This window comes from Agelaius tricolor, unplaced genomic scaffold (genome assembly GCF_023055355.1).
Source record: "Agelaius tricolor isolate 1412-34295 unplaced genomic scaffold, bAgeTri1.0.p SCAF_25, whole genome shotgun sequence".
Lineage (NCBI taxonomy): Eukaryota > Metazoa > Chordata > Aves > Passeriformes > Icteridae > Agelaius > Agelaius tricolor.
The window spans coordinates 3,225,898-3,242,103 of record NW_027269285.1 but is presented as its reverse complement, the minus strand read 5'-3'; the positions used below and the strand labels follow the sequence as shown (position 1 = coordinate 3,242,103).

The 16,206-nt window shown below is 42.0% G+C and overlaps 1 protein-coding gene across 1 annotated transcript in view; it reads left to right on the top strand.

Moving 5' to 3' along the window:
* ULK2 (unc-51 like autophagy activating kinase 2) overlaps positions 1-16,005 on the top strand; it is a 37,148-nt gene extending 21,143 nt beyond the window's left edge. Inside the window, exons 16-28 of the mRNA XM_071447665.1 lie at positions 2,310-2,447; positions 3,846-3,991; positions 4,225-4,305; positions 7,022-7,308; positions 7,423-7,616; positions 8,256-8,365; positions 9,165-9,317; positions 10,061-10,269; positions 11,511-11,689; positions 12,549-12,667; positions 13,024-13,181; positions 13,918-14,053; positions 14,143-16,005. Coding sequence (XP_071303766.1) covers positions 2,310-2,447; positions 3,846-3,991; positions 4,225-4,305; positions 7,022-7,308; positions 7,423-7,616; positions 8,256-8,365; positions 9,165-9,317; positions 10,061-10,269; positions 11,511-11,689; positions 12,549-12,667; positions 13,024-13,181; positions 13,918-14,053; positions 14,143-14,210 — 1,978 coding nt within the window. The 3' untranslated portion in view covers positions 14,211-16,005. The remainder of the gene's footprint in view (positions 1-2,309; positions 2,448-3,845; positions 3,992-4,224; positions 4,306-7,021; positions 7,309-7,422; positions 7,617-8,255; positions 8,366-9,164; positions 9,318-10,060; positions 10,270-11,510; positions 11,690-12,548; positions 12,668-13,023; positions 13,182-13,917; positions 14,054-14,142) is intronic.
* The last annotated feature ends 201 nt before the right edge of the window (positions 16,006-16,206 follow it).

The window sequence follows — 16,206 nt, the reverse complement described above, 5'->3', positions numbered from 1 at the left end:
GTAGAATTTGTTCAAGTGATGAATTTCATGATGTTTTCAGTACAAACAGAAAGAGGATGAGTGGCTAACTGGGGAATAAAGCTATTATGTTGGGTGCATTTTTGGCTTGTGCCAGTGCTAGAGGGCTGCAAGTCAGCATTATTTGTTTAGGAATGCTTGTCACAAGAAAAGTTTGTTACTTTGTGCTGATCTTTGTGCAGTTGGGGAAATGTGCTGACAGGGGCTGTCAATACAGCTTTTAGCCTCATGTTTTATGGTTAAGGGCAGATAATGGGGATGCTTTGCCTGTAGAGACCCATTTGCTCTGAACTGACCATCTGCAATGTAGTATAAATACACTGTTCTTTCCTTTTTAAAGTTGTGTCAGGCAGGGTTTTTAGAGTTAGAAATGTTATGAAAATATGCCAGTTGTGTTATCTGTACATTACTAAGAGCTAAATTGTTACATGATAAGAAACAGGTGCTTACTGTTCACACTCTGTACTATAACAGTTTAATTACTGGCTGAGTTAATTCAATAACTGCATTTGGGGCTGCATGAGGCATGGTCTGAAGAAAGCAGAGTGTGTGTCTGATATTGTACAAGATGCTTGTTTTGGTTTGGGGTTTGGTTTTTTATTTCCTGGCAAATCTTCGTTCATTGTTTGTAGGTTGTTTCACTTTGTTTTTTTGGTGTTTTGCAAAAGGTTATGCCCTGTGAAGCAGTGAATCCTTCTGATTAATTGATGAAACTGAATTAATTTTGCCCATAGTTATGCTGCTTTTTGCTGTGTGTCTTCACAGACAGTCTCCAGCCAGAATGGGCAGATTAGGTTGAGGTGGTTCACTCTGCTGTGGTTTATTATCAGTTTTATCCTCTGCACCTCAGAGAAACAAGATTTGCATGCAGCTCTGCACACATCTGTACTGCATTTTCTCTGACTGGTCACAGATCACATCAGACTGGAGGATGCCTGGCCAGAGCTCAGCTTTGGGCCTGAGCTGGGGAGCCCTGGTGGGGCTGTGCCTCTGCCCCCCACTCACACAGCTCTGCTGCCTCTGCCAGCTCACAGCTCAAGAGCTTCCTGGATTCACCTGCAGGGCTGTGTGAGAGCAGGGAAAGGCATTTTCTGTGCTGAGTTCTTTAAAAGTTGAAGTGCCTTAATGGTCTCCTGAGTGTCAGTGCCACAGTTTAAATAACATCTGCTTCCCTCTCCTGGGGAGAGGCTCCCTGAGTGTGCTGTGTAGTCATGGCAGGCTGCCCACAGCCTTCCTGTGGTTTCCACATGGGAGTCCTTCTCCCTGCCTGGAAGTTTTCAGACTTTCTGCTGACTGTGTGTCCACAGCCAGCTTCCAAATTACTCTGTGGGATCCAGAAACTGGGTAGCAACAGCAGGACCAACTTTCTTTTGCTAAGGAAGTTCTGTGCCTATTAGGAAGTAATATTTCATTCTAAGTGGTAGCAAAGAGAATAGGGCAATTACAGTAAAAAAACCCAGATTTCTGTTCAGCTGGAGGCAGGCAGTGAGTCTTGTAACTGCCTGTCTTCTAGAGAATTTCTTTTCACATTTCTTCTAAGAATTTGTGATCTTTCTTTAAAGACATGGTCAATAAAAGACCAGATAGCAAAATTATTATCTTCCACACAGCCCATTTGTTTGAAATTCTTTCAGTTGAATTCTGTTTTCCTTTAAAAGTGTTGGTTACTGATTACATGCAGTGGTTTGAGTCCCTTTGAGTCAGGAACCACCCTGAGGCAGGTCACTGACACTCCAGCTGAACTTGGGCAATCTGCACTTGGAATCTGTGGATTAATGTTCAGGTGTGTGGTTTGGCTCCCCCTGCCAGGGGTTGGTTCTTACATTACATAACATGTTTTCCTCCTGCAAGTTCATGATGTCTCTGGGGATATCTCTGCCTGTGCTTTGGTGGCTTTTGTCCACATTCCAGCCCTGCTCTGAACTTCCTGTCCCTGGGTTTTCCTAGAACACTATTTTCAAGTGTGGTAAACACAGCAGGCGGCTTGGCAGGGAGTCAGAGGGATCTGGAGATCTCAGTGATGTGTGACCAAGGGCTGAGTCCCAGCTCTGTGTGATCCCAGGCAGTGCAGGGAAGGCAGGGAGTGCTGAACAGTTCCTGATCCTCCTCTGTGCAGCGTTGGAGCCGGGTTAGGACGAGCAGAGATCTCAGCAGGGAGCACAGAAGAAGTTCATTTGCCTGTTTCCTAGATTTCCTCCAAATTCCTACAGTACAATTCTGACAGAGTGAGACCTGCCTACCTGTATTCATCTCCTGTCTCCACCTCCTGTCTCCACACCTTCCAACTGCAGGCACTGTCAGCCTTCCGTGTCCCCCCGCAGCGAGACGGCGCCGATCCCGGTTCCCACCCAGCTCCGGAATTACCAGCGCATAGAACAGAACCTCTCCTCCACTGCCAGCCCCGTGTCAAACCCCCACGGATCACCCAGGTGAGCATGGGCTTTTTAACTCCTTTCTCTTGCCTCTGGTTGGTGTTTGTACCCTGGCAGATGTCCCTGCTTTCTTGTTCATGTCATTTTTTTCCACGCTAAAGAGATGTTTCAATGATAACAAATGAAAGCCCTTCACAGTCTCAAGATTGTTGGATGGGCACTTGAAATATTTCATGAAAACAAATTGAGCTTGTTCTTTCACTCAAAATGCAGCCCAAGAAGGTAAAAAGATGAAGCCTTGCTTTTTTGCTGCTCTTTGTGTATTGCATGGCATTACATCATGAACTGAAATGTCAGTAATAAGTTCTGTTTTGTTTTCACACATGTAGTGATGAGATGAATGCTTTGTTCTGTAGAATATCAAGGAAACAATTTTTGGCATGCCAGTTAACCAGCTTGTCTCATTACAAAGCTCTAGTGAGCCAGGCTTATTCTCTGCCTTGTGCTCTACAAGATCAGGCTGGTGAAGGTCAAAGACTCATAAATAGACTACTCAGAACTCTGGAGATCTTTACAAAAAAACAAAACCCAGGGTTTCTTGCACATTTTTTCCAGGATCCCTGATTAGATTATAGTTGCTACATGCAGGGAAATGACTTTCCCTTAAATAATCTGTTTTCAGTTATCTGATATGTTTTTCAGACACAATATGAAAATTTTGTCAGGATCTTTACTGTTTAAAAAATGGGAATTTAAGCAATACTTGTATGGTAAAAGCAGGGTACCCCCGATGAAGGGGAGAAAATGATGCATCTGACTCTATGGATATCAGAAGGCTAATTAATTACTTTATTATACTAAATTATTCTATATTATACTATATTACACTGAATCTGCACAAGCACTCAACTGTCAGCTGACAGTCCTGACATACACACATGGATTCAATTGGTTAATGAATCAAAACACTCACACCAGAATCCAATCAAGCAAATTCTTTCAGGTAAATAATCTTTTCCAATGCATTCTGCTTGTTCCAAAACACAGGAGCAGTCAATGAGATGAGAATTGTTTTTTCTTTCTCTGAGGTTCAGAGAATGTGAATCCCAGAAAATCTTTGGGAAGTTGTGCCTTGCTTTTCTCTGTGAAGAGAAATGTGGCCACATACTTGGTTGGGAAATAAAAGAAATTGATGACCAACTTTTTGAAGATTAGAGTGTACTAAGGAGGTCTGTTTTAATGTTCTCCAGTTAACAGACTATTATGGCATTCAACATTTAAAAGTGTGGCAACAAAGGGAATTCAATCTTGATTATTCTCAGTATGGAAAGCTTAACTTCTTAGCTTTCTCTTGAAACAGCAGTATTTCCTTTACCTGATCAGGCTCCTCAGGGGGGATTCTGAAGCTTATCTCCAGGAGAGCCCGGTGTGTGTGAGCCCTGTTTTCCCTTGCAGAGCCGGGGTGGTGCGGCGCTCCAACACCAGCCCCATGGGCTTCATGAAGATGGGCTCGTGCTCCCCAGTGCCTGCTGACCCTGCCCAGGCCGTGGGGCGCAGGCTGTCCACAGGATCCTCCAGACCATACTCTCCTTCACCACTGGGTAAGCACAGAAGTGCTCAGTTAATTAGGAAAGCTTTGTCTGGAGCAGTCATTCAGGACTCTTGATTCTTGCATGAAATTAATCTTAAATCGCAACATGCCCAGCCAGGTCACATGTGCAGAAACAATTTCTGTTAAATGGCTCACAGAAGTAAACTAACTAGGTTTTCACTTGTTTTAGCTTTGTAAGTGAAGTAGAAAGTGTAAATCCACGTTTTGGTTTTGTTTGCATAGTTGGAACCATACCCGAGCAGCTTGGGCACTGTTGTTGTGGACAACTCCAAGGACATGAATCAAGGAGTAGAAACTTCTCAGGTGAGTGACTTTGGACAGTGCAATCAGCATTATTTTGATAGAGCTTCTAGAGCATTTTGTGAAGGGGTAGGAGAGCCAACACACATTAGAATGGGTTAATAGGAGACACTGAGTTTTGTGGAAATTGCCCATTTTTGGCCTGGGTGACTCCTTTGCCCATAACTAATTCCCTACACAATAAGACAGCGACTGAAATTTCTTATTCTCAGGATGGAAAAACAACTCTGATGAAGCCTGTCTTTAACCAGGGCTGGTTCCTAATGAATGGTAGTAACATGCTTCTGAGAATCTGCTTTTGATAGACCAGCTCTGTCATGCCAGTTCTCAGAAAAGGGAGGCAGGGCTGCCAGTGCACAGCATGCAACACGTTTTCATCATTCCCTTGGGAAATCGGCTGGGATCTGATGTTCCTGTTGCTAAGCAGTCAGCAAGCTTTGCAAGTCATAAATCATCATGGCATGCCAGCAGGGAAAAAAAAAGATCAAGAAGAAATAGGACTTGAAGATGTTTTGAGACTGTTAAAGATGGAATTGCACTGTAATGCCAGAAGGATTGAGTATAAGAATATGCAATTCAGCAACTTGTTCTTCTGCTCTGTGCACATTTTGGGTGCATTTTCTCCTCTAGCTAAAATACCAGTTATACTTTTTATTTTGACTTTCTATGATGTGATATTGAAACTGTATTGTGAGTTTTTCTCCTGTTTAAACACTTGTCCAAAGCCATCTGGGCATGATAGAGCCTTCACTTCTTTCAGTAGACATGTCTGGGAATGGTTTCATCCATATGAAATAAGTTCTATGATGTGTCTCAAAAGTTTCCTTGATGATTGCTGTGCCATTGGCTGGCTCAACAAAAGGAATGAGTGAATCCTTAGATATGAAATGGTCTCTTAAAACTGAAAAGGGGTATGTGTGAAGAGAATACAAAACACTGTATTTACTTTTCTTGTTGCAACTTTACTTTGGATAGAGTTTTGTCAGGCTGTTGGTTTAGTGCCTTTTGCCAGTATCAAACCAACTTGCAGCACACCACAGCACTGTTTTTGTGGCTGGCAGGGGCTTTAATGTTTCATTTCTTCATATGTTTTCTGCATTCTTTTTTTTCTCCTTAGTTTCACTTCTTAATTTAAAATGACTGCAGTGGTATTTTTGTTTGTACAATACCACAAATTGCAGCAAGTCTGTTTCTCAGCATTTTAATGGCTATGGGAAGCAGTTTTTTGCTTTGGGTGAGGTGAGGTCATCTGAACTGAGATTTTTCTAAGGACTGAAGATGTCTTTTGTAATGTAGCCTCTGAACTAATTGAGCTGTTCTTGCTGCCAGTGGCAGCAGAGGACACACTTTTAATTCAGGAGCCTTCCCTGGGGTGCCAACAACACTGGAACAGTAACCAGTGAGATTTCAGACTGATTCTAAAACTACAGGTGAAGACTTCCCTCAGTGCTGTGAGACAGACAAGCAGAGGGATTTCAGGCAAGCAAATTCTTGGCTGGGAAATTAATGAGAAAGAGACTTGATCCCTCTGCTAGAGCTGCAGGCAGACTGTTCTGAAACATGCTGCCTAATGGAGTGGAGTGAAATCAAGATGAAGTAGCTCATATTCAAAATCCAGCATGGACTTAAGAAGGCTGAAGGATGTGTTGTAACAGCTGGGCACTTTGAGCAAACTGCAAGAAGTTTGGGGTGGTTTTTTTGAGCAGACATTCATGAAATGAAGCCTCTCTCAGAAGATTCTTGTGGCCAGCTTTAAAAAAACCTTCTCTAGTTGTATGGTTCAGTTTTTTCCCTCTTTCTTTTTTTTTTTTCTTAAAACATGAGTGAAACTCACTTCAGTGTCAGTTCTTGGAGGTTACAGGCAGGCATTTTCTCTGGGAAGCTGTGACCATAATGCTCAAGTCTCATGTACTGATTGTAACTTGCACAGTTCCTTATCATGAGACATACAAACATACACCAGGAGCAGAACATTTCATCAAATTTCAGGCCTAATTTTGAAAGAGGAGGGTCATCTTTAAGTAGGTGAAGTGTTTATAAATACAGTTATTTCCCCAAAGCCCTCTGTTTAAATGATATGTTAGAGCTCTGCCATTTGCTTTAAGAGAAACTGCACTCGTACCTAAGTGTGGACTTCCTCTATCAGCTTTTGAAAAAAAGATTCAGTCTGACAGACTGAAAAGTAAACAACTGCTCCAAGTCATGTCCCCAAACTGTTCCATCTGAATAATTTGGTTCTTTTTAGTTCCTAGTTTTCTTGCAGGAACATGAGCTGCCTTTGTCTGTAAATGAAGCCATTACACACAAAACAAGTCATTACCATGCAATGTCCCATTCACACTCTTGTTTGTAAGAAGATCATTCCAGGCCTTGAGAACCTCTATTCAGTTTGGGATTTCAGTGCTGGTTGTCCCATTTCTGCTGAATCCAACCACTTTATTTGTCTTGGTGCAGGTTGCCAGATGTTCTGCAGCTGCCAGGACAGCTGTCAGCCTGAAATGGTGCCCATTTGGCAGCTTGGAGGTCTCATCAGTGTGGTGTAGCAATAGTTCAAATAATCCATGGGCCAAATCCATTCTCCTTGCTATCTAGTGAGCTAATGATCAAACACATCTCAATATTTGCAGTTTAATGTTGCTCTCTGGAATTTTGGGCTTTATCAATATATTTTGCAAGCACTGCAAGTAGAATTTTACCTTGTTGTTTGTCATCTCCACAGGTTCTCCTGTCCCACCATCTCAGTCCCCACAGTCACTTCTGATGGGAGCCAGGTTGCAGAGCGCTCCTACTCTCACAGATATCTACCAGAACAAGCAGAAGCTCAGAAAGCAGCACTCAGACCCAGTTTGCCCATCCTATGCTGGCTATGGATACAGTCATTCTCCACAGCCAAGCAGGCCAGGCAGCCTGGGGACATCCCCCACCAAGCACATGGGATCCTCTCCCAGGAGCTCAGACTGGCTCTTCAAAACCCCCCTGCCAACAATCATCGGCTCTCCCACAAAGGTTTGTTAAATGTCCAATTCTCACTAACACAGTGCATGAAAACAAGAATATTTCAGGGTTCTAACTTGGATTTTTTTTTTTTAATGTGTGTTTTCTTGCTCTTGATTCTTAAAGGCAACAGCTCCTTTTAAAATACCTAAAACTCAAGCATCCTCCAACTTGCTGGCCCTGGCAAATCGCCAGGGCTTGGCTGAAACGCCGCTGCAGCCTAAAGATATCACTGAGCCAAGGGACTTCAGCCACTTCCACTCCAGCCAGGCAGCTGACAAACAGGCAGGAGAGCAGCACAGCAAAACAACCTTTGGCAGGTAGGCACTGCCAGGAACAGAACATTTCATCAAATTCCAGGCCGAATTTTGAAAGAGGGAGGGGTATCTTTGAGTAGGTGAAGTGTTTATAAGAGATATTTTTCCCCAAAGCTCTCTGTTTAAATGATAACTTAGAGATCTCCTATTTGCTTTAGGAGAAACTTTGCATCCCTGGGGGAGGCAGCTGAGCAGCAGAGCTGCACACAGCAACTCTCAGAGGGTGAAAAAGCTGTGAGGGGATGCTGAGGTTTGGTGTGTGCAACAGAAACGTTTTGTACTGGCTATAAATATAGCAGAGACTTCCTGGAGCACTTTGTGTTGCTGTCTAGTTCCCTTTTGTTTTGATTAGCTGAATCTGGAATTTCATTGCCTCTGTAAAGCCTGTAGAATTTTTGCTTGAAAATCTCTGTGGCAAAATTTGCAATATAAATTTTTCAAGAGAAAAAGGTCTCTTTATTTTTATGGTTTGCTCTATTTTAGAAGACCCATGATAACAAGCAAGATTGCAATACTTTTTCTATTTTTGTTGAAAAATTCTCTGTAGTAAATACCAAGAATCTTAGTTATCCTTTTTGCAAGTTGAATGATATTCCTGAATAACCTTTTTTTTGGGGGGAATTCATGTGTTTTCCTGCTCAGGTCTGTTAGTACTGGGAAGCTGTCAGATCAACAGGTAAAGACCACCCTTGGGGGCCAGTTATACCAAGGCAGTACAGACAGCCTCAACACAGAGAGGCCAATGGATACAGGTGAGGATCAGAGGGATGCATCCAAGCTCTTTCCCTGTGCCTGGGTTTTTATGGAATGCCAGCTGGATCACAGTTCTGCTTCCAGCTTGGAGAATTGGTTCTGACAATTTTTAGCCTCAGCACAGAAGGCTTTTTTTAATGTTTAAGGGGATCTGTTCCATTTCTTTAGCATAGCTTTAAAAATAACTGAGACAGGAAAATACTTATTTCTGTGCTAAACACAGAAATATCTGACTGCCTGTGCTGGCTGGAGGGGTTTGGGATTTTCTGGTAATTTAGCATTTGTGGTTTTTCGTTTTCCCCCTTGATTTCGTATGAAAGCCGATTTATATAACTCTGGGTGTTTGCTTGGGTTTTTTTCTCCTCCTCCCTGAGCTTGTCCCTTGCCACCACCAGAAGTTCTCTCTTCTGAGCAGGTGGAAGGAGCTCTGCAGACAGGGCTGGTCTTTAGCCTCCAGACCTGTCACAATCTGCTTTTAGAATTTTTCTGCTGTATCTTTTGCTGCAAAACTGACATCTTCAGGCTCTCAGGGAGTTTCTGCTGCTCTTTTCTGGGTGAGAGTAGAATATTGAGGTATTGAAAGTAAAAATATACATTAAGCTGCACCTTGACTGTCTGTGTCTCACCAAGACTGTCCACTCAGCTTCTTTTATTTCCTGTGAGAACTTCTAACTTAGTCCAGGGCTTGGAACTGCATCAAAGCACGTTGTGTTGCAGTGCTCCAATTTGCTGCATGTAATTACTTCTTGGTGTGATTATATGGAATAAGGACTGACTTGCTGAAATGTTCTCTCCCAGCTCCAGCAGGAGCCTATGGAATTGCAATGGCAACTCCATCCATGGCAAGTGGGGCAAGTTCTCGGGCTGTCATGTTCACTGTGGGGTCCCCTCCAAGCAGTGCCACCCCTCCCACCTGCACCCACATGGTCCTCAGAACCAGAACCACCTCAGGTAAGACTTTGCTGGCACTTGTGTGGACATTTCTCAAAGGCAGCACTTGGGCTTGTCCACTTCTGAGGACTCATTGCTGCCCTGCACAGTAAAAGTGCTGTGGAGAGTAGAGATTAATATCAGATGGTTTCTGCCTTTTTCCCCTGAAGAGGGTCAGAGGCACAGATTTACAATCCAGCAGTGAGTAACCTCCTGTGTACACAGCTTTACAGATTAATATCAGATGGTTTCTGCCTTTTTCCCCTGAAGAGGGTCAGAGGCACAGATTTACAATCCAGCAGTGAGTAACCTCCTGTGTACACAGCTTTACTCCCTCACTGGGAGTGTGATCTTTATGGCAAAGGTGGAGAGGGAAAGTCAGAATTCTGATTTTTGCCTGCTGCCATGCATTGTCCCAGGAGCAGCACACCAGGGGTGGGAGCTGCCTGCAGTTTGGCAAGAGCCAAATATCAAATATCAGCCAGCATCAAATACCTGTGCTGCCAAAGAGCTCAAGGTGAAGGGTTCAGGTGGGCAGTGTGAACCACAGCACAAGCTGCAGTCCTTGTCAGCCATGAATGCAGAACTTCAGGAATTGTCACTGTTGTTACATTTCATCCTCTGCACTCCCTGCAAAGCCAGGCAGGAGCAGTGAGGAGAGCCTTCCATGGGGTCCCTGTGCTGGCTCCTCACGTGTCCCTTGGTGTCACCCACAGCCCCAGTGCTGGATCAGACTGAATGTGTGTGTGTTCTTTTTCTTGCAGTGGGATCAAACAGTTCTGGAGGGTCTCTGTGCTCCACCAGTGGCCGTGTGTACATGGGCTCTCCTCCTGGGATTTACATGGGCTCCTCTCCTCCGGGGGCTGAGGCAGCTCCCAGTCTGAAGTACATCCCCTATGGTACTTCCCCTCCCAGCCTAGAGGGATTTATCACTTTTGAAGCTCCTGAATTGCCTGAGGAAACTTTAATGGAGGTATAAAAACAACCATTTCATGTTTTCTAATGTGTGATGTTGCTGGTACAGATGTGGTAAATCAGGGTTGCTCCATGTGCTTTGTAGTTTCCTCTGTGCTGTTTCACTTGTTGGTTTTTTTTGTTTAGGATCTTGAAAATATTGCTGTATCAGTAGTTGCCGGTTTCTCTTTGGTAGTTATTGCTGGCATTTCATATGTTTGAATTGGTAACCAGAGGAACATGGCTGATTTGTGCACCAGAGCCTCCCAGAGAGGCCTCTGTAAATGCCAGTGGCTGTGGGTGCTGACAGGAAAAAGCCCCTCTGGGCATTTCATTCCCTCCTCACAGTCAGGGAATGACTTCAATCCTACTTGTGGGAAGACTGTCCTATATTTTTTTTAGGATGTGTGGGGGAGTGACACTTTAAAAACACAAATTGGGGTGGTCTTTCACCAGAATGCTATTCTTGGAGTGTACATTTCTCCAGACAGATTGCTGTTCTGGTTTCTCATTCACATCTTGCTGGAAGGTGTTTGGGTCCCTATTGAATATCTCTAATAACATGAATGCTTACCAGTACACTGTATTCTTCCCACAGATAGAATTTTAAATGCATTTAGACCTGTATTATTAATTAAAATATTATAAACATTGCTAAGATATGTTTGATTTGTTTTGAAGGCTTCTTTTTGAGGAGGAACTCTGCATGTGTACTGTGTGTTTTACTGACAGAGCAGCACTGAGCTGCTCACTCCAATTGAAGTTTTTAGTCTGAAGTGTAAACTTTGCTAACAACCACCTTTTTACACAATTTAATTCCAGAACCAAATGTAAATTAGTGAAGCAGATCAGTTCTTTTGTAGGTATTAAGTCTATTACATAATAAAAGCCACATGTTCCTCTTGGCTCCTCACCCAAGTGCTAAACATACTTTTGTGTTGCTGATGATAAGTAATTTGTCCAACTTGTGATTCCTTTAGTTGCTCAGGTTTCAACACAGAACTCCATGTACCAATTCCTTTGGCTTTGTTGAAAGACTCTAAAGTATAAGCTACACTATCTTGAATTCATTAACAAAGAAAAGAGCAAGTTCAGATCTGTTGGGGCCCATTTGGTTGTGTCATCCCTAATGCTGCCTCTAGCACAATGTGATTCCTGCACAGAACTGATACAACAAGAAATCTTTAGTGATTACCAAGAGTTTTAAATGTGGCTGATGGCTCAGAGGGGTTAAATTGCTGTCCTCTTTCCCTCTAACAGAGAGAGCACACAGACACACTGCGTCACCTGAACATGATGCTGACATTCACAGAGTGTGTCCTGGACCTGACAGCAGTGAGAGGGGGAAACCCAGAGCTGTGCACTTCTGCTGTGTCACTGTACCAGATCCAGGAGAGCATCGTTGTGGATCAGATCAGCCAGCTCAGCAAGGAATGGGGGTGAGTTTGCAGTCATTGGTCAAGAGCCAACACTTAAAAATGTATTGAAATTCTGTCCTTTTTGCTGGGAGTGATTGCTTTCCTGTAGAAAATCTTTATAGGATTTATTTTTTTAACAACTAAAGACAGATCAGAAAGAGCAAAGACAAAAGTTTTTGTTCTTGTCTCCCACTTTTTTGGGGTAGGTGTTGAGCTCAGGCTTGAGATGCAGCAGTGCATTTCTGAGCATGGAAATTTGTGTACCAGCTTCTGGCAGATCTGAGCCCTCATCCCTTCCTGTTGACTGAAGCCCTGAGGTGGAGTTTGGGAGGGGAGAAGTGTCCAAATTTGGATTCACTGGAAAAAAACAGTCAGTCAGCCCTAATACAAAATCAAAAGCAAGGAGAAATATGAGAAGTTTGAAGTGGTGGGAAAGGGCAGTTCTACTTCCTGCCTTCTTCCTGAAGTAATAAAAACCCAACAGAAAACCCCTGTCAAGTGTTTGCTTTTCACAACTGAGAATTCCAGGGGGATAGGAAATGAAAAGTACACCCTGTCCCTTGTGGTGAGACACTGACCTCGGGCAGAGTCCCCACAAATAAGTGCTCCTTTCTCAAATGTCTGCATTTAAAGCAGTTTGTCTTTGCTGCTGCAGCTCCTAAATGAGCAGATGTCCCCTCACCCCATGACAGAGTGTTTGTGAAGGGAAAGGAAGGGAGGGGAGGGGTGGAACTGCATTAAACATCTGTCTTCCTTTTCTGCTGCTGCTGGTCCTGTGGGGTGTTGTGATTAAAAAGTGATGTCTGCCCCTGGCTTGAATGCATTCAAAAAAGATATTTTGATGCATAAATTGCTTTTTTTTTTCCCCTTTTCTCCCTAGACAAGTGGAGCAGCTGGTGTTGTATATGAAAGCTGCCCAGTTACTGGCATCTTCTCTGCATCTTGCCAAAGCACAGGTCAAATCTGGCAAACTGAACCCATCCACTGCTGTTAAGCAAGGTAAATGCAACATCATCTAATTTGCTTTGCTTGTGAATTTTCTTTGCTGATACATCACTCAGAAAGCTGAAGTTGCAACCTTTGTTTTGTTTTTCTTCTCTGCAGGAGAACTGTAGATATGTAGAATTACACAACTCTCATAGTAAACAGCCAGAAACAGTTAGGAAATGGGTATTCATTAACTTGAAATGGAAATTATTTGATAGATACTCGAGTCATAGAAGTGGTGGAGTAAATAAACACTAAAACTACAAGTTTAAACAAGTTCACTTTGCAAAGCTGAACTTAGGCTGAATTGTTTGGGTTTTGTTGGGTTTGTTTGGTATTTTTTTAATTTCTTCTTACCTTTCTCCCAGTTGTGAAAAGCCTCAATGAGAGATACAAATTCTGTATTGGAATGTGCAAAAAATTGACAGAAAAGTTGAATCGTTTTTTTTCGGACAAGCAAAGGTTCATTGATGAAATCAACAGTGTAACTGCAGAGAAACTCATCTACAACTGTGCTGTGGAAATGGTGAGTCCCTCCTCTTCCCTGAACTGCAGGAATTGCTGCCTTCTCTCACAGATCTCTTCTACAGAACCAGAAAATAGAATTGATCTTGTCAGTGGCCACAAAGAGAAGTTCACTGCTTTAGTGATGAGAGGGAATTCTTGTGTCACACAAAAGATTCTGACAAATGTTGTGCTTAACCCTGATAATGGTGGTGCTGTGCACAATTAATTAATTTCTTTGCAAGAGAATGCAAGGTGTAAGAATGAACATATTTATTCATATCAAAAAATGCTTTTATAGATTTTTTTTGTGCAGAATATTCTCACAATTAATTCATTTCTTTACAAGAGAATGCAGATGTAAGAATGAGCATATTTATTCATTTCAAAAAATGCTTTTATAGATTTTTTTTGTGCAGAATATTCTCACAATTAATTCATTTCTTTACAAGAGAATGCAAGGTGTAAGAATGAACATATTTATTCATATCAAAAAATGCTTTTATAGATTTTTTTGTGCAGAATATTCTCACAGCACAGGTGCTGTGTCCTCTCAGAATCACATAATGATTTGGAAGAGACCTTAGAGATCATCTAGTTCCACCTTCATTTTGTTGTCTTAGTTACAACAACACATCAGCTAAATCAAAGCTGAAAAAGAGTTTCTTAATGACACTTTTAGGTGATGAATTCTGCATTTTTCATTTTGCTGCTTGCCCAATGGAGTGTGTGAAGCTGACTGTCCTGACTGATTGCAGGTGCAGTCAGCAGCTCTGGATGAGATGTTCCAGCAAACTGAGGATATCACATATCGATACCACAAGGCAGCCCTGCTGCTGGAGGGACTGACTAAAATACTGCAAGACCCTGCAGATATAGAAAATGTACACAAGTGTAAGTTCAGCTGAATAATGAACATTACATGGAAGGAATTCATTGTAAAATAAGTCTGGTCATGACCTGTGTTGTGCCTCTCTCTGCAGATAAATCCAGCATCGAGCGAAGGCTTTCTGCACTCTGCTACAGCACAGTGGCTGTGTATGAGCAGTAGGAATATCCTGAGGACCAGATGGTGTGAACATAAGGGACCACATCAGTGATACTGCACTTTTTTCACTACAGCTTCATTGTTGTCCTTGTTCTGCCCCATGTGGAAGATGATTCTTACATTTCTGTGGTGACTACCAAAGAAACAGCAGCGTATTCAAAGAGGAGAAATTCCAAAAGTACACTTGCCTTACCAATCCAGCAGCTCCTTTTCCTTCCTAGCAACAGAATTTAAAAGAATCTCTCTTCACGTTTCAAACTGATCCTTGTACGTGTGCTTTGAACTTGAATGATCAGGGTTTGTTGTTTTTCCCTCGTGAGGTTTTTAGAGAGAGGATCCTTCTGCATCAGGTACAAAAAAAAGACATTTCCCTCAGAAGATTCCCTCAAGAGTTTTTAAGCTGTTCAGTAAAATGTGGCTGAGTGAATTTGGGAAACCCTAACCATGTGCAAGTGCTGCTTGAAGCTTTTTGGGGCTCAGCTGCCTTGTGTGGAGCTCACCTGTTGTACACATGGCTCAGGTTGTCATATGAAGGGATGGCAAACACGCTCTTATCCCAGGGGAAAAGTGGGGATGGAAGAAATTCCCTCCATCTGTGCAAAATCCCCAGGGGGTTTTCAGCTGATGTGGATACTATTTGATGATCTTCTTCCAAAATATTTTGTTTTGCACTAATTTACTAAAGCAACTGTATATTCATTTTTGAAGAACTATATTAAAAAAAAAAATCTAGAGAAAGAAGGCACAATGGACTTGGCTGAATTTCATTTCAGTGTACATAAAATTCTTTTCAGAATTTCAAATGTAGCTTCTAGAAGACTTTCAAACAAACTGTGTAAAAACTTGTATTCATGTGAACCTTTCCATTTTATACCTATTTGTCTAATACTTGAGTAACTACTGCTCTGGACTTTCTCAGTAATAGCAATGTTGAGTTGCTGGTTGTTTGCTTTTTCTATAGATTTGGTTGCATCTTTTTGTGCATGCAATATGTGCATTAATGCCTGCAGTCTTTAGGGGTGTAATGACAGTTCTCTGTAGTTTGTTTCTTGGGCAGTATTACAATAAATACTGTAAACTGAAAGGTTCTGCAAGGAACCATGCAAAAAAAAAAAGATTAAAAAAAAAAAACAAACCAGAAAATAATGTTGTGGTTTGAGATGCTGATAAAATGATGTAGAATCTCTACATATAGAGTGTGTGAAAAATCAGGATTATTTTGTGTGCATTTTGGGGGAGAGGTGGGAAGCTTCATTTAGCCTTATAGGCATTGTCATTTCAAGCATCCCATGAGATCATCAGGACAGCGATTTGCAAAGTGTTTGGGCAGATCAGCTTCTCTGGAAATGGTTCCTATACTTTGTTTTTGGGACTTTTTTGTTACTCAACTGCTTGAATACTTGAATAAACCATTCTCCAGGACAAAATCATTTTAATCCTCTTAAACACAGTGGTCTGAACTATTTGACAAAGTTGTACAGGGCTTACACATCAAAATATTGTTTCAGTGTTGGGATAACCATGTGTTTCCTTTACTTTGACAGAGTAATGTACTTTTTACCTTATTTATCTGTATGAAATTCCAACAGTTAATTTGAAAGTGTTTGTTTATATAATGTTTGTATTTTTAGGTCTTTAATACGGTGTTTCTACCTCTCCTTTGTAATTGCATGCATTATTCTTGGAACTAGGTAATAACTCACTGAACTGTTGCGTTATAGCCTTTTTATTATGGCCTGTATAAATGTATATTAAGGTAAAAATAAATACTGACACTAGAAGTGTTTCTATGGTACAACTGAGTTTCTGTGTCTCTGTGACCAGAGGTGTTAAATTTAGGAAAAATTCTCTACTTGCTTGGGTAAAGAAGTTGCTGAATATTCCCCCCAGCAGGGCAGGATGGGGCAGCATCCTTGAGTTCTTTATCTCTGGATAGCTCAGGCACAAAGTGTCCCTGAGTTTGTTTTTCTCTGGCTTTAGCAAGACAATTTAACCCTGC